Source organism: Gracilinanus agilis, chromosome 2, assembly GCF_016433145.1.
Source record: "Gracilinanus agilis isolate LMUSP501 chromosome 2, AgileGrace, whole genome shotgun sequence".
NCBI classification, from domain to species: Eukaryota; Metazoa; Chordata; class Mammalia; order Didelphimorphia; family Didelphidae; genus Gracilinanus; species Gracilinanus agilis.
The window spans coordinates 97,999,128-98,018,085 of NC_058131.1; the positions used below are offsets into that span (position 1 = coordinate 97,999,128).

General features: G+C 35.8%; 1 protein-coding gene across 1 annotated transcript in view; it reads right to left on the minus strand.

Annotated features, from left to right (window-relative positions):
- FSHR (follicle stimulating hormone receptor) overlaps window positions 1-18,958 on the minus strand; it is a 291,199-nt gene that overhangs the window by 85,865 nt on the left and 186,376 nt on the right. The window contains exon 5 of the mRNA XM_044659472.1: window positions 10,671-10,740. Coding sequence (XP_044515407.1) covers window positions 10,671-10,740 — 70 coding nt within the window. The remainder of the gene's footprint in view (window positions 1-10,670; window positions 10,741-18,958) is intronic.

Consider the following 18,958-nt stretch of genomic DNA (forward strand, 5'->3'; position numbering starts at 1 on the left):
TGGAACTATAATTCGAGTTTTGCTGATTATTTTACATCTTAGAACTTCACTGATGTTCAGAGGATTCTACTGACCTCTACCAGCATATTCTATCACAGCCATCAATAAATATTTGACAAGAAAAGAAAATGAATGTTAAAAGTTATTACATATATTTGGAAAAAATATTAAAAAAGAGGAAATTATGATGCCTACTAGTTGTGTTACTATAGACAAGTTGTATAACATTACTTAAGTTCCAGTGGCTCCCTATTGATTCTGGGTCCAAATATTACTTAATCTTCACTTCATCTTTGAACAATTTCTATTTTGTTATAAATTTTATAACACAAATTATTATCATCCTAGTGTATATATAGATATGTTATAAACTTTTTCAGATGGATTGCTTTCTAGCTATGCTCCTTCATTGTATACTTTTTTTTTTTACATTTTTAAACCTTTAACTTCTGTGTATTGACTCCTTTGTGGAAGCGTGGTAAGGGTGGGCAATGGGGGTCAAGTGACTTGCCCAGGGTCACACAGCTGGGAAGTGTCTGAGGCCAGATTTGAACCTAGGACCTCCCGTCTCTAGGCCTGACTCTCAATCCACTGAGCTATCCCACTGCCCCCATTGTATACTTTTGAAGCCAGTTTCTTGAGCTTAAGTACAAGACTTCACATTGATTCTTATTAAATTTTACCAATACAGATCCAACAATATTTTCTGTTCTGTAAGTATTCCTAATAAATTTTGACTCCTATTAAATTTTACCATTATAGATTCAACAATATTTTCTGTTCTGTAAGTAATTTTTTGGATCTTGATTCTACAATCCAGTATTCTAGCTATCCCTCACTACTTTGTATCACCTGCAGATATATTAATGATACCATTTATCCCTTTATAGAAAGTCCTCAATAAAAAGGCTATGCACTGTTAGGGCAAGCATAGCTCTCTGGTATATTTCTTTGTTGACCTCCTAACACGTTGTCAAGGAACATTCACTAACTACTCTCTGAATCTAGTGACACAATAATTATGAATATAATTATACCAATACTATACCTCAGTCCTATCCCTCTCCACTCAAATAGCATGAGATAATTTATCAAATGTTTTGCTAAAAATCTAGGCAAAGTACATTTACTATAGTCTCTTGATTTATACATTTAGTAATTATCCAAAAAGAATATAAAACATTTACTCTGTCATGACTTCTTCTTGAATAATGGCTCTTTGTGATTTATTTCCTTCTCTAGATGTTCATTAACTCTTTAGTAGTATGTTCTAGAATTTCACCTATAATTCCAGTAAAAATCACTTATGATCTGTTACAGATTTTTTTGAAAAATACAATATTTGCTCTTGCCTAGCCCTAAAATATTTCTGTTCTCCATGATCTTTCAAATATCACTCATAGTTCATTAATCACATTCAACAGTTCTCTCACTACATGAGTTTGAAGTTCATCTGGCTGATTTGAATTCATCCATAGCATTCTGTAACTCTCTTGCTTTCTCTGTCCTTATCTGTGTTATCAACTCCACATTCACAAATTTTGTTCTATTTTCCTCCCATTCATACATCATTCTTGGCAAAGAAAACACTAGGAAAATTAGAATCAAAGTATGCTTTCTTTTTGTTGTCAGAAATCATCATTCTCTCACTACACAGAACAACTACCTATCCCTCATTTGATCCTTCTTTCCCCATATACATGATGTCCTCAAAGTCTTATCTTTGGAACATTAAAAAACTTCAGTAAGACTTTTATACATCTTGTATAGCTTACCCCCACCATTTCTGATGTTATTTGGTTTCCTCATCATCCCCAGCTTATTTTTAGTCCTGTCATTCCTGACTTTAATTGTATAGGATCATGCCACTCATTTTTATTCATCCTCTGTTCCCTTCCTTTGCTCCACCTACTGCATACGTGCTTTAAAAAATCTGCATTGATTTTTGGGGCCCCTGTGCAATCACATTAGTCTTTTTAGACAACTCCATTTTTTTCCTTCTAATAAGAATTGTCTCCCTTTAAGACTTCGGAATTTCATTTTATTAAGAATTTCCCAGGCCTTATAAACTGCCTATGAAGAATTTTAGATTTTACATATTCTTCCTTTGAACTTAATATGCTCTCCCAAAACATAGGGTATATTTGAGACTACTCCTAGCTTTTCTCTCTTGTTGTAGTAGAAACTCTTGGAAGAGGAAGCTACTTCACTGAAAGTTTCCCATTATTTCTATATTGGTAATCTCTCCGTCATTGAGAATTAAATCTAAAAAAGAATTCTCTTTTGTTGGCTATTTCTTCTTTTGAAGGATGGAATAGCCATTAAGGCAGGTCAGGAAGTTATTAGCTACTCTGCTTTTGACAGAGAAAGAACCCTGCAGCTTACTAAGTCCCTCATCTCTTCATATCATGTATTGTGCGAGGCTTGTGATCTATTCTCCAAGTTTTTCATTTTGTATAAGGTTAGACTTTTCCAACATGGTCCAGGTAGAGCACCACAACTACAGTCTTGCCCAGAATGGATTTTTCCCCCTACTTAGGAATTACTGATAACATATGAGACTGATAGAAGAGTTCATGTCCCTAACACTAGACATTATTTGTGATGTTTTTACCTGATGGCCACATGATTAAAGCAGAGAGAAAGCATTTTTATAATGTGCTGAAGATAAAAATTTTCTTGCCCAGGACTATTTGTCATTTCCAATGTTTACACTCTGAAATGTATCCAAGATATTTATCTAACAACAGCATGTATTCTGTTTTAAGCATTACAACCTAGAGGTACAATAATTTATAGAGAAAATGTTTTAGATCATTTATTCATTAATTCATAAATCTATGTATTCATCTATCTCTTACTCCATCTTTTCTTTCAAATAAACAACCTATAAATTCAAAGTATTACACCATGATATGTAAAAGAATGAGATTTAGAATGTAATGTAATGGATGTAAGAGAACAGAATCTGGAACCTACTACATGCATGAAGAGTACTGAGGAGAATGGGCTAGTGAGTTAATTAAGAAAGTGTAGTAGAAAAAATGGTAGAGTAGGGCATGAAGCATTCTTACCCTCCTAATATTCTCCCACAGACAACCAAAAATAGTTCCACAGAATCAAAGCTAAAAGTGGAAAAAACAGAAAGGAATCAGGAGTGAAGCTGAATAGCCTGGAAAAACTAGGAGGGATGATTTATGACCTTGCTGGGGGCACTAACAGAGGAAACAGAGTGAAATCAACAAGGTAGCCCTTGGGGCAGGATTTTCAACCTCCCCTTGTTTGCTGAGCCCCAATCCTCAGGCAGAATGCCCTAGAAGCAGCTGAGTCTTCTGCAGCCTTGGCTCCAGAGAATTCTGCTGCTCAAAGCTGGTCAATGAAGGAGTGCACACTGTGGAAAATGTGGATGCCAGGCCCTGAGGGTAGAAGCTGAAGCCTTACTGCTAGTGAATGAGGGACTTCAGAGGTCCAAGGAAAAAACACTGGACACCTGCTTTCTCCTGGGTTATAGCAGTAGGAAGGGAGGATTGAGGAAGGAGTATACACTGGTAAGTGTGGTTACTGAGGTGGGTCCCATCAACTGCTAGCAGTAGCAGTAGCAGAAATACCTGAGGTTTCTATTTGGAAATCTTGAGGTCAGTCACAGACTTGGGCTTAAGCAGGAGACCCAAGATTATATGAGACCCTATGCTATAAAAATTGGAATAACTAAATATAACCCAGGTAAAAACAAACAAAAAATCCTGAAACTGTGGTAATACACCCCAACACAATAGAAAACCTGGGAGTTCAGTAAAAAAGGCAATAACTAAATCTATTGGCCTGACTGCAAAAATTAAAAAATAAAAATAAAAATGAGCAACCAAAGGAGAAAGAAACAAATAATTGATAGCTCTTATGGGGACAGAGACAACCTCAGATCAAACTCAGAGGATAGTGAAATAAAAACATATCCTTTAAAAGTAGCAAAGAAATACAATAAATGGCCACAAACTGAAAAAGAATTTTTGGAAGAGCTTTAAAAAGACCTGAAAAACCACATGAGAGAGTTTAAGGAAAATTTAGAAAAAATAATAAGAGCAATGCAAGAAAATCAAGAAAATTGTGAAAGAAAGATCACCCAAATGGAAAAAGAGATCCAGAAACTCCCAGAAGAAAATAATGTATTAAGAACTAGAATTGGACATGTGGAAACTAACAATTTCCCAAGACAAAAAGAAATCACAAAACAAAATCAAATGAATGAAACAATAGGAGAGAATATGAAACATATCATTACAAAAACAACTGACCTTGAAAATAGATTAAGGAGAGACAATATGAGAATAGTTGGATTCCCAGAAAGTTACTATAAAAAGAGTCTAGACACAATAGTCAAGAAAACTTCAAAAAAATTGTTCAGAACTATAGTCAAAATAACACAAGACAGCATCCACAACGTTAAAAGAATGCAGGACATGAAATGCAGCATTTCATAGAGAAAAAGAACTGGGCTTACAACCAAGAATAACATATCCAGCAAATATGAGCATAATTATGAAAGGCAAAAAATAAGATATTAAAAAATTTATGGAATTTCAACTATTCATAGTGAAAAACCTAGAACTCAGCAGAAAATCTGATCTATATGAAACATAGAAAACTAATGCAAAACTAATCATAAGCAACTGAAAAGGTTGAAATTTTAGATTTCTATACAGGAAAATGTCATCCATGTTTCCTGGGAATGGCATCATTGCCTAGGTCTATGGATGGAAGACTTTAGGCAGAAGTGAATGGAATGGAAGGGACCAAAATGGTGATGGAATAGACAAGTAGGAGGTGGAGTGGGATGGTTTTCTCATATGGAAGAGGAATGAGTAAAGGAAGTTCCACAGAGAAGGGCATAGATGGCAGGTAGTACTAGATCCCTATTCTCATCAGACCTGGGATAAAGAGAGAACAATATACACTATTAGAAGGATATAAACAGGAAGGAAGGGAATTGGAAAAGGGAGGGATTGGAAGGGGAGTACAACTCAAGAGACATAGGTAAGGTGAAAGGATAAGGGAAGGACACTCAGGACAAAATAAGGGAGGGACTTTTAGAATCAAACTCATATCAAGAAGTAGGAGGGCAGAGTTGGGAGGATAAGGAAGAGATTTCTGTAAATGTGGGTAGAATAACAGTTAAAAAGTAAAGGGGAAGGGGCAGCTGGGTAGCTCAGTGGAGTGAGAGTCAGGCCTAGAGACAGGAGGTCCTAGGTTCAAACCCGGCCTCAGCCACTTCCCAGCTGTGTGACCCTGGGCAAGTCACTTGACCCCCATTGCCCACCCTTACCAATCTTCTACCTATGAGACAATACACCGAAGTACAAGGGTTTAAAAAAAAGTAAAGGGGAAGGAACCAGGGAGAGACCTTTGGAAAAGTAGAAAAATTGGGAAGTAGGAGGTCAAAAGAGAGAGGATAAGGGAAGGATATGTATAGAACCTTAGGTAAGTTAAATATCCTAGATATCTGGAGAGGCCCCTTCCCCCTCTCCCCACCATCATCAGGTTAGTAGTAGGTTTAAGTCTGATCATACACAGAATCCAGTTTCTGGTGAGACAACGATGATTTAGGAAGTATAAATATTTTGCAAAAGTCTTTCTTTAAAACTCCCCATACTATGGAGGTAATCCTGAATTCCTCAGGGGTTGTGGCATTGGAACAAAAGTTCCACTGGGTATGACCAAGCTGGAAGGACTTAGTTTTGGAAAGAGCATAGTTCTGGCAACAGATTGTGTCTGCTGCCTAAGGACCAACTAGCTAAATATGGTCCTGGAAATAAATGTTAACTTAGAACCAGATGGGCTAAGTTGATCAAATTAAATGCTGATAGTAACATGGAGAAACAGATATAAAATAACATTGCTAGAGTAGCTGTGAAATGATTTTTAGAAAACAAGATGGAAATATACATGAAAATCTATAAAACTATTCATGCTCATTGACCTAGGGATCCCATTTACTTGGATTAGGCCCTGATGGCATTATTGAGAGGGTAAAATACTGTGTATGTATGAAAATATTCATGGAAGCTTTAACAAAATGACTGGAAATAAAACAAATGCAATGATTGGGAGAAATGGTTGAATAGATTGTGATATTTTAACATGATGTTATGAGAAAGGAGAAATATTTTAAACATAAAGAAAATAAGGGAAATATATGAAGAGAAGAAAAATAATACGTACTATGATTACACTTTTAAAAATAGCCACAAAATCAAGAGAAAAATATCCAAGTTAAAATAAATATAAAGGTAACTCAAAATCAGAGGATGTTTATACTATATGTGCACACACACACAAACACACACACAAACACACACACACATACATATAATTTATATATTTTAAACAAATCATAAACAATGTGAAGTTTGTGGTTTTGCACATAATTTTTATGTACTTGTTTAAGTTTTTTTTCTTGTTGTTAGTGGTGGTTATTAAGTATATAATAAAAAAATTAAAGCACTTTCCTTACAAAAAAATGGATTGCCTAGCAGCAATGATGGGTCAATTGAGGCCATGCAACATGAATTTGTAGTGGACACAGTCAGAAAATCTAGTGATTTTCTTCACTATCATTCCGTAGAATATGTTTAATAGTGAAGGATACAAATGTTGAGAGTCATCTAAGGCTGAGATTTGGGTGAGCATAATTGTCAATATAAGTGGGAGAGAGTATTTCAGACAGAAGAAAAGCATAGAGTTGAATTCGTTCATACACTACATATCTGACTTTGAGCTAGTCACATGACTTCCTTAGGTCTCAGTTGCTACATATAAATAAAGAATGAATTGGATAGGATGTTAAGGTTTTTTATGACTTAACAGTCTATGATATCTTTTTCATAGTTGGGTTATTGAAGAAAGAAAAAAAGTTATGGGCAGAAAATGTTAGCCTTTTCTCTTTGGAAGAATAAAGCTTTGCCTCTTATAAGCAAGAAGTGAATAGGCTATAGTGTGTCCCTGGAGCTGTCACTTAATTTTACTGAGTCTTAGCTTTAAGAAAAATAGCATATATATGAATTTTTCTTGGGCTAGAATTCTGTCTTCTCCACTTACTGTCTGACTAACCTTGAGTAATTTACTGAAGTTTTTAGGGTTGTATTTGTGAGTGCATTGAAACCACTTGATAATCTCTAAGACCCTTAACTACTTTCAGTTTTAAGATCTTAATTCCTTGGTCTTCATTTTTTCCTCTTTCTTCCTTCTCTTCTGTCTCCTATTTGGCTAATCCATTGATTATTAATGCCTTCTTAATAGGGTAAAGTAGGGTAGAACAGAGGAAGGCAAATTCCAATCATATGACACAATAGCCACTGTGAATTAGTCATCTCCATTATTACTTTTTGGTAGGGAAAGAATGTTTTTAATTTTGATTTCCCTTTACCATCCATCCTCCACATGGTAGACAAATCAATCTTCTTTTTGTGTTACTCCTTTGCTCAAGAAGCTGCAGTGTCTTTTCTGTTGCCCATAAAGTAGTAAATGCTTCTTTCTTTAGCATTTAAAGACATAGTCTGGGGTATTTTTCTGGAAACAATTTACATAATTCTCCATCACAATATCTTCTAGTCACATTGTTCTACTTCCTAATGCTTTTACATGACATTCCATCTTCTACCTCCATATTATATTAATGGTCTCACATTCCTAGAATCTTCTCCCTCCTGATCTTCAAATCTCTTGACATAGTTTTCCTTCAAGATTATGGTCAGGTACTACTTCCCACATGATGACTTACTCATCCTTCCAGTTAGAAGAACCTCTTTTCTGAGTGGAAATTATGTTGTTATTACTTATTCATATACATATCGCATTGTCTCAGGAGAAGGTAAACATTTTGAGGGAAGGCACTATTCCTTCTCCTTTTTCTTTTTCTTTCCCTTCTCTTTCTCATTTTCTATTTGTTCTTTTCTTTTCTAGATAAAAAGTCAACATGTCTACTTCCATGCATGGGTGGGACAACTAATACCCCAAACACTGCTTAGCTGCCAATGTTGTCTGGTGATGTGAATATGTGGCTTTCTGCTTAAATGCTATATATTCTCTGCTGGTCTCTAGGTGCCATGTTTGCTGACCTGTTTCTGCTTCTATATGTTAGTCTTTAGGAATTCAGCCTCTTAGGGTACCATCAGTTTCTCACCTGATTAATATATCAGAGCTAAGTGTAGTGAGATGATTGTGACCCTTTAAACTTATATTAGCATTATTTACATTATCAAGTACTTTACTAAAAATCTAAATGCACTATATCTGTAGTATTATCTTTATCAATTATTTGTCAAGAAACCTTGTAAAAATGAAAGTAAAACAGTAGTTTTTGTTGAAGCTTTTTTTGATCATTGTTTACTTTTCTAATTGCTTACTACCCATTTCTTTATTTTGCTATGAATCAATGGAAGCTAGAAAAAAACGTAAACTTAGTGCTGAATAGTTCTTCTTTTTCTGGGAATCTGTTGTCAACATTCTGAGTAGTGGTCTTATCCTTTTTGTGTTTATCCTTATGAGCAAACTGAGCCACTTTTATTTAGTGGAAGAATAGGCAGTTATTAGCATGGCACAGAGCACTGAAAAAAGTTCCACCTCAGCACCCCTCTCCAGTTAATATAGGACTTTGAATTCTATCATTAGTAGTTCATTTTTTTGGTTACTTAGACACTGTTTCCCCTCTCTAGCATCCTCTTTTAAAGTGCAAATGGCTAGGAGAAACATTGTCTTCATACTTTTAGTTCCTAACAATTCAGTATGAATTAGTACGACAGATCCCATTTCTCCTTTATAGCAGGGACCTGGGACAGCACAAAAGTCCTGGATACTTTGGGAAGAAAAAAGAGTTTCTGAAGATAGATGACACAGAAATGAGGTAGGGAATGGGAATATTCTCAAGAAAAACATCCTTTAAAATCACTCAGTGACCCAAGAGTGGTTTCCTGCCCTCCCAGAATTCATTCATTCAATTATTTATTGCATAAATACTTAACAAATGCTTGTCACATGAAGAACATGGCAGCAAGGTAGCACAGCAAATAGAATGCTGGGTCTGGAGTCAGAGATATTCATCTTTCTGAGTTCAAATCCAGCTTTGGGCATTGCCTCGCTATGTGATCCTGGGCAAGTTGCTTAACCCTGTTTGCCTTAGTTTCCTCATCTGTAAAATGAATTGGAGAAGGAAATGGTGAACAACTCCTGTAACTTTGCCAAGAAACTGTAAGAGGGAGATTTTAGATATTTTATAGATATATATTTAAAGTGTGGCCACCAGGAATCAACAATTCAGATTGATTCCATAATTAAAATAGACCCAAGTCAGGATCGGGTTTAAGGTAGTTTATTTACAATTAGGAAGGTAAAAGGTGAGGAAATAAAGAAAGGGAGAGGATAGTCCAGGTCTGCAGCGGCCTGGACAGAGAGAGAAGGTTAAAAGACTAAATAAATGAGGCTACAAGCCACAAGGCCTAGCAATCAGATAGGCTAGAGCCTACTTAAGGTAGAGTCTTGGAAAAATGCCAAGGTAGGCCAAGGAAGTCAGCCTAACTTACCCATGTGAACATTTAGAGTAGAAGCTGCCTGAGGTCTCCCTCGAGATCCTTCAGCACCAAGTTCAAAGGGGGAACTCCCTTAGCAGGAAGTAACCAACATACTTGAAGAGATAGTGTCTTTTGTCACTTCCTGTGGGTCCACCTCTAATTCAAGTGGACAAATGGCAGCTTCTACACGGATTTGGACTGCCCAAAGGGCAGTCCCTTCTTAATTTGTTATTTATTGTCACGTGTGGGTAACTCATCTCCCCTCCCCAATAAGGGAGGTGGGGATGACATCATCTTGGGTCTGTAGAGTTTTGACTATGAATGGACTAGAGCTAATTCTATTTACACAAAACCCCAAAAGGGTCTACAAAGAGGTGGATAGGACTGAAATGACTGAAAAACAACAAACATTTAGTACTTACTATGTGATGCCTGACCCTGTGCTAAGCAAAGGAAGTTAAATATATATAGTTCTTATACTAAAATTGGGATAATTTTAGATGGGAGATATTAGTGTTAAATTCCTTCTCTATTTAAGGAAGAAATATATATTTATTATATAAATTCAGAATGAAAACAAGCTTTCACTTACCCTAGCCATATTTTTCTAAAACATATGCTTTAAAAACCCCAAATCATCAAATCCCATTGACATATTCTTTTCCAATATTGGCTTTTGTACTTTTGCTTTCCATTGATCTCAGTTTTTATCTTGTAATTTGTATTAGGATTCTGAAGCTAGAGGGAATAGAGAGATTAGAAAAGGGTCCTTGGCCTTACTGAGTTAATAGTCAAGTAGAAGGATAAGATAAAAACAAATATTATATATAATATTAAATGATAATTTGCTTATTCAATAAACACTTATTATTAGTTCCTGTCAATTTTACCTTTATTATATTTCTTAGAGACCCTTTTCTCTCTTCTGACATGAGTACCACCATTCTTCACCTCATAATTAGACTACTGCAAGAACAGCATGAAAGCATTAAAGGAGTGGGTTAGCTTTTAGGTAGAGAGAGGAGGAGCTCTGTTTGACTACGAAGCAAGTTTTGCTGTGAAACATGCAGAAGGAAGTAATAAGCAATAAGCCTAGGAAAGTGGACTTACAGGAGATTGACTATGAAGGTTCTGGAATGCAAAACAAAAGAATTTGAATTTTACTCGGTTGGAAACATTTCTGAAAAGAACAATATAATCAGAGCTATGCATGAAGAAGATTATGCTAGCAGTGGAAGGAAAGGGAGAGAAGGAATGCAGGAAAAGCTATTAGGATGCTATTAGAGTAGTCCAGGAAGTTGTAATAAGGCCCCTGTAAATGACAGTAGAGAAAAGGGGATATTTCAATAGTCTTAATAGACTTTTATTATGTAAGTGGAAAACAATAGGATCTGATAATGAAAGGTTAGGGAGGGGAAAGAGTCAAAAAGCTTTGATCTTTCAAATATGGGAAATAAGATGCATTTATTGGTGGTACCACAGATACAAATGTTGACATCTGAAAGAGAAGTGAGTTATGGGGAAATGATAATAAATTCAATGTTGGAAATGTTGAGTATGGGATGTGAGTGGGATATCCAGGCAGAAATGTCCAATAAAGAACATTAGGCCATGGTTTAAAGTTAAACCTTAGATCCCCAGGACTTATGCCTTCATAGAAAAGACAAAACAACTTTTATTTCCATCCTGACAATGGCAGATAAAGAGTTGAATAAGCTGGATATATCACTCATAAAATAAGTAATTACATAATCTTTATTGTGCCAAAACATTCCTGTTGTCATGGCAACATTCTCAGAAACTTGCAACCCTGAGAGCCAGAAACATGGTTAATATTTTCCTCCCTAATAACCATCTGACTTGTGAGTTTTCTTTGTCACTTTGCTCCTGTGCAAGATGAGTTTTGGCCCAGAATCAACTCCTAATGAGTGTCATCCACCAGATGACTCAAGGTTGAATATGCTAAGGTAGACAGGCAGGCTTATGGACCACTGGAACCGAAGGAGGCAAAAATCACTCCTTTCCCTGTATATATTTCTGACCAAGAAATAAATAATGCTTCAGCTGATTCTTTAGTTCAACAGGTCTAATTCAAAAACCATTTTTAGGGCCTCATGCTAGGCAAATGATATCATATATATTATAAGTATGTTTGAATAATTTTTATGTATTATAAAGATGTTTTAGTAATTATATTATTATATATTATAAAATATGAATTCAAAAGTATATAAAGCATATAAGTATATTATATAAATAAAATATATACTCTATAATAGACATAGATACTATATAAATATACAAAAATATATAATATAAAGACATGAAGAAAAAAATAAAATCCCACAGATCTTGCTTTTGAGGAGCTTATAGTTTATTTCCTTTTAAATATATCTTATGATTAATCTTCATCTGTTCTCATTGCTACTAATGCCAGTCTATACCCTTACTAAATAGATTTTTAGGATTTATTTTTGGAAAATCATTTAGATCTAGAGATGATCAAATCCATTCTTTTCCTTTTGTTGGGGAAAGAACTGAATGATAAAGAGGGTAAAGTCAAGTTCATATGACTAGTTTGTAGTAGGGCCTAATGGAATGATGTAAAGGATAGAGGCCTAAAGTAAGTGTTGGAAAGAACTAAATTCAATAGATACTTACTTTTTAGGTGTTCTTGGGTAAGTCACTAAACTACTCAGTGTCCTAGGCAATGCTTAAGTTATAAATTGCTGAAAGGAAGCAGTGGAGAGAGTTTCCACAGTGAGACTTCTTAAAGTGATGAAAGCACAGGACTTGCTTTTCAAATTGGATGTGTGATTAATTTACAGACTCCTTACTAGTGTATCAGTGAGCCTATCCTTCTGAAGCCCCTCTAACAATAGTTGTTTTTGCTTTATTTTGTCTTCTTTGACAATTTGATAGACCCAGTGGTATGCTAGGTCTGGTTCATACTTGCTTCTATGAGTCCATTGTTAAAATTTCAGTAAGAGTATTTACATTTTAGAAGTCAGCAAAAGCTACAAATCAGGATTTGATTGATTGTTTTGTTGATTGTCTAGACTAAAGAAAGTGATGGAGAAAATGTTAATAATGATGATTAAACTTAAAAGTGTGTTATGCATACATTTTTCTGGTTCTGGAAAGCCTGTTAAACATCTACCAGCATATTTCCTAATATGAGTTTGAAATACAGATGTATTTTAATGTGCATTCCTTTAATTATTAGAGATATGAAATATTTCTTAAATGGTTGGCAATTGTTTGGATTTCTTCCTTTGGAAATTGTCTGATTATATTATTTGACCATTTCATATTGAAGAATGACTGTCATTTTAATATTTGGATCAGTTTCTTAAATGTTTTAGGTATGCTAGGATCATTTTCAAGGGCATTCATAGCATGGACCCGTCCTGCTTTCTCATTTTTACTGTCCCTCCATTTCCAATAAATTCTCTGTATTCCAGACAAGTAGATATCTTCAGAGTTCTAGACTGACCATGTTCTCTCTGGCCTCTGAGTCGTTACTCATTTGATTCATTTATATGGAATGCATTTTTCTCTTTCTCCTACTTAACCATATTCTATCCCATCATTCAAGGCTCAATGCAGTTTCTTTTTCTCTTTTAAATCTAATCCACAGTGATCTCCTCTTCAGAATTTCTATGCTATTTATATTCATACCACATTATCTTTTTAATAAATGCTTCTTTCCTCTATCTCTCAGTGCCTGGTTCAATTTTGAGTTCAATTAAGTACTTTTTGATTGATTGGCATCCAAATAACAAGATGAAAATGAATTGTGGCCAATGGTTCTATAATGCAATTCACTCTCTTAGCCTTCCTAAATAAACTTGTTCTAAAGTGGATAGTTTTACAACCTCCTAGTTCCACTCTTTGCTGCTCTCATCACCCAAAGAACCTGGCTATGGATATTTCCTTAACCTCTTCACAACCTGTCCCTTTCCTATCTTTCTAATTATCCTACCAATTGAAATCCATGCTGCCTGAACCAGAGAAATAAGTCATTTTGGGGTTTCTTGCACATTAATACTCTATCTCTTGATGATATCTCCACCCTCCCCAGTATCTAGTATACTCTCCCTTCTCCTCTCTACCTTCTGGCTTCCCTGGCTTCCTTCAAAATTTCAAGTTCAGTTGGAATTTTCTACAAGAGGCTAGTATTGGTCTCGCTCACTGTTAATACCTTCCCTCTAAGATTATCTCCAGTTTGGCATGAAGCATCCTCCTTTGAAGAGTTCTCATGCTTCGCCTTGGTATAGAGATAATCCTGAGTTTTCAAAGGCTCTGCCACTTGAGTGTAATCCGAAAAGAGTAGAAAATAACATAATGGAAGGTCCAGTGATGCATTATGTGTCTTCAAGAATTAGCCCACCTAAGATAAGAGATACTTATTACCAGAGGATTTTGGCCAGCAAGAGATGCTTTTCTTGGTCACAAAAACATGTGATAACCATCTACCAGACTGGGAAAGGGCTGCATGCAGTGTTTGTAACAATACTGATGAAATCACAATTTTTCTGCAGTACTGAACAAGAGAGAGTGGAGGTAGGCCAACTTGGATTAGTGGGGTATGGTTGCTGTACATAATACATGTTCTTAGAGCCCCAGGTGAGAGTTGAATTACTGGTGGACACCAAAGGCGAATGAGCAGGACTGAAAAGGGCTTGGCAAGCCATCACCATAGAGGTACAAATCCTCCTTGAATACTCAAACATGCCAGGTAGGCAATTCAACAGAGAGTACCAGAATGGGAACTGGTAAGACTCAACTTCCTGAGTTCAAAGACATTTACTAGCTGTGTGATCCTAGGCAAGTCACTTCACCATGTTTGCCTCAGGACATCATTTATAAAATGAGCTGGAGAAGGAAATGGTAAACCATTTTAGTATCTTTGCCAAGAAAACCCCATTTTGCAAAAAAATGGCATAGATGAAGAATATAAAAAAATTACAGTAAGTTTCTTTAATAAAGGCTTTATTTCCCAAATATGTAGGGAACTGAATCAAATTTATAAAAATAAGATCCACTTCCCAATTTATAAATGGCCAAAGTATATGAATCAATAGTTTTCAGAAGAAGAAATCAAAGTTATATAATCCCATGGGAAAATGCTCTAAATTTACTAAAATGTTATTTGTTCAAGAAAGAGAAATTAAAACATCTCCAATCTACCACTTTACACCTATCAGAAATGACAAATTATGCATGGGATGAGGGAATATAAGTACATTAATGAATTATTGGTGGAGTAGTGAAGGGGTTCAAGCATTCTGGAGAACAATTTGTAACTCTGCCCAAAGGGCTATAAAACTCAATATCCTTTGATCCAGAAATACCATCACTATGTCTATATCCCAAAGAGATCAAAGAAAAATGAAAAGGATCTATACATACAAAAATACTTAGAGAAACTTTTTTTTGTGATTGCAAAGACTTGGAATTGAAGGGTTGTTTGTCATTTGGGGAATGGCTGAACGAGTTGTGGCATATAACTTTGACTAAGTACTGTAAGAATATATTTGACAACCATGTTGGAGTCAAGATGATGGACAGTTACCTGCTTAGATTGTGGAATGGACTGAGCTTGGCAGGAGCCTGGCAGGAGCCAGCGCAGTTAGGCTTGGCTATAAAAGCCAGGGATTTGAAGCCATCTGGATCTCAGCGATGAGATATTTTCGTTGGGTGAAGGGTGGTTTGGATAGGCCGAGGTGTGCTCTATTCAATCATCAACAAGAAACCAACTACAAATCTATTTCATCAATCCCTGTTTCTGAATTACATTGACCAAGAAGACCAACAATATATCATTCAGCAGGATAACCTTGACTTCAGGTTGGGTCTGTCTGGCCCAACCAGGCTGTTAAGAACCAAACCTTGATCAACAATATATGAGAAGATTCATCAATAATATAATCAGCTTAATACAGTTAAGGACTTCCTATTTCCACTTTTCTAGCCATTATCCTACTCCTCCTCCTTAAGTCTATTAGATATTAAATCATCTTTGAACTTACAACTGACTTGAGCTCCATCAAAGACCTAGTGGGCTCTAGTGTGTTATTTCCTGGGACATCTTAAGGGAAAAGCTTATTATATCCTTCAAGATCAGTCAGTAATCTGCAGTCAGCCATAAGCATTAACCAAGGCACAGGGCTTCAGTTGGGCAGAGTTAGCTGAACACATCTATTAGCAGATTCCTTGCTTTGATGGTAGCATATGGAGTTTGGTATAAGCAAATTCATTATATTCTAGTAACATCTACTGTAGTGGGTGATCCTTCTGGGTTCACTGTTCTACCTAGGTATCCTACTTAGGATTCAACACCTACAATTAATCCTAGCTCCTAGATCCCACATAACAGTTTTATATAACAGTACTACTGTACTATAAGAAATTATAAGTGGGGTGGTTTCAGGAAAAACAAAACAAAATTTGTCAAGATGTATATGAATTGATGCAAAGTGAAGTAAGAAGAATAAGGAGATCACTGTGCACAGTAATATCAATGTTGTAATGTTGATGAACTATGAAAGACTATTCTCATCAATATAGTGATCCAAGAAATCTCCAAAGGACTCATGATGAAAAAATATTATCTACCTCTAGAGAGAGAACTGATGAACTCTGAGTGCAAACTGAAGTCTAATTTTCTCATGATATATGTAAAAACATGATATGGCTCATATTGAAATATAGTTTTTATGATTTCATCTTATAATTGATATTGTATTATTTGCCTTCTCAATGGGTATGGAAGGGGTGAGATGAAGGGAGAGAATTTGGAACACGAAATTTAAAAAAGAAAATATTAAAAATGAATAAAATTTAAACGGAGAATATTTTGTTGAAAAGAGTAAGAGGGATGAGCAGGGAACAGACATGATTCTGTCTCCAGACATAGATAATTGACAGAATTTAGCAATCAATAGAATGGATATGGGAGGGTGGGATGATTCAGGAATAAAATAGATTTATGGGAGTTTGGGTGACTGAAAGAATAGTGGCCAAAAGAAATGGAAAAGTTAAGAGAATAGTAGTTTGTTGAGAGGAGCACAGGAAAAATGACTCTATTATAAGATGTGTTTCAGTTGAGGTAAGATGGACTTCAGGTTTAGGAATCCAGTTTACCAATGACAATGGCTGAAGGTCCCATTTGTAGAGCTACTACATGACTTTATGCCATTTAACTTTATTTCTCAAGTTTTCCATCTGTAAAATTGAGACTTTTACAATTTCACCACCTATTTCACAGGCTTTTCATGAATTTGAGGTATTTCAAAGAGTTTGGGGTGGGGGAAGCTGTTCAAATCTAGATTGCTCTCTTCTTCCTCTCTAGGAACTTGAAGAACTGTAGCTGAGCCAATTCTCCAACTGGGACTCAGTTTTTCTAATGTAAAAATAAGCAACAGGACTAGAATCTATTGATCCCCATCTAGTTAGATCACTTGGTGATTGCTTCTAAGATCTCATTTAGTTATAATATTTTATTTGTGTACATAACTGGGATTGAAAAGAAACATAGAGAAACCTATTTATGAAGTATCCTAAAGATTTAATCAGACCATTATAATCTTTTTGCTCACATTAATTTTTGGCTAGTTTGGAGGCAGATTCAGGTCTTTAGGAGGTTTACCTCCAAGTGTGCTTAAGTGGCTGGTTGACAATGAATGAATTGTGAAACATAAATGAATGCATGACTGCTTAACTGTCTGACTCTGGCATAAACAAATAATTATGAGTGCAAAATGAAGAATGTGAAATGACTTCATGAATTTAACCAATAGGAAAAAATAGAGTAGAACTCCTTCCCCACCCCTTGCCAATCATTCAGCTCTATTTTTTCTAGTTAGGAAAGCTCTGGGGGTTCATTGTGACCCCTGAACCAAATAAGCAGGCCCTAGGCAGAATGTAATAGTGAGGAATGGGAGGAAATTTTTAACTAGGTTCTTCAGTGCAAGAGGAGTGTGTTCCTCTCTCAACACACACATATATACACATACATACATATAGAGCAAGCCCCCACAGAGCCATTGGTCAAATAAAATAGAATTATTGCCATTATCAAAAAAATGCATGGTGCTGGGAGGTCTCAAAGCTGCCATCTGGACTGGAAGCTAGTTGTTGGTGGGGTGGAGATATTTAGGTTGTATCTGCAAAAAGGCTGCTACAGTGCAGCTACTATCTATTGAGTGGAGAAGAGCAAGATCCAGCTGGCTGTGAATTACAGCTATGGGATGCAAAAGCAAAAGAATATTGTGTGAACCTTATTTACAGATCAATAGATAATCTTTTCTGCACAAAAGGTCTGTTGGAGGAAGGCAGAGCAGTAAAGAAGGAAATGTTACCTGCAAACACAATATTTTTTTAATCCCACCCAGATGAACCCTTTTATGTTTGTTCCTTATGTTAGTTGCATTTCTTTATTCATGAGTTTTGAAAAAGCACTTCAGGTTTCTCAGTCATCTCTGGAATGTGTAGATGAACAGCCCTGATTTCTGGCTTACTTTAGTTCTATGCTATCAAATGATTGGCATGAAATGGAATCAGAGATGAGGACTCTGCCACAACATTTATGAGTAAAAGAAGTGCACCCCAATTAGGAGACTGAAATAAAATATTGCCTTGCCCTTAAATCCTGTAATTTCCTGTTCTGGACTGGGGTCATAAACATTTATTTTGCATTTCAAAAACCCAGTCCTCTCTTACTGACCTTCTGCCTTGACCCCTTTGTGTTTTTCTTTGTCTCTAAGGAAGAAATACATCATCCCAAAAGAATGGACTTATGAAATCTTAGCTGTTGATTATATGAGGCTAATGATACTTAGGACTTCTGCAGGGATAGAGCAAGAGGAGATTAAAGTTTAATTGGCTATCATTTCTAGAATTGTTTCTCAAATTTAGGAGCTTACATATGCTATTTAAACATCAGACTTTGCAACCTTGAAAATATTTCAAATGACTGCAGTAGGTGTCTCTGGCATTGGGAAACACCAAGACATGGGGAGGAGCCTAGGGAGCGTTTAGGGGGTTAGGGGATACTTATCACCTTATTTCTGGAGCTATAGTTGGCAGTTATGAGACTTACATAAATGTCCTTGGGAGATGTAATGACCATGACCATTAATAAAGTCTGAGTTTAGTAGAATAAAAGAGAGTACCTGTAATGATATTTGTTATATAATTATTCTACACAATAGCAGAGAGCACCATAAGAATGGGTAGTGGGAAGGGCATAGAAAGAGGAGGTTGAACACACCAAAGAAACTCCAAACTCCATCAACTGCAACATTCTGCTAGATTTGTCCAGAGTTAAACTGACTACTTTATCCCTACTTTATCAAAGTTCTTTCCCTCAATTTTAATACTTCTCTAGAGGC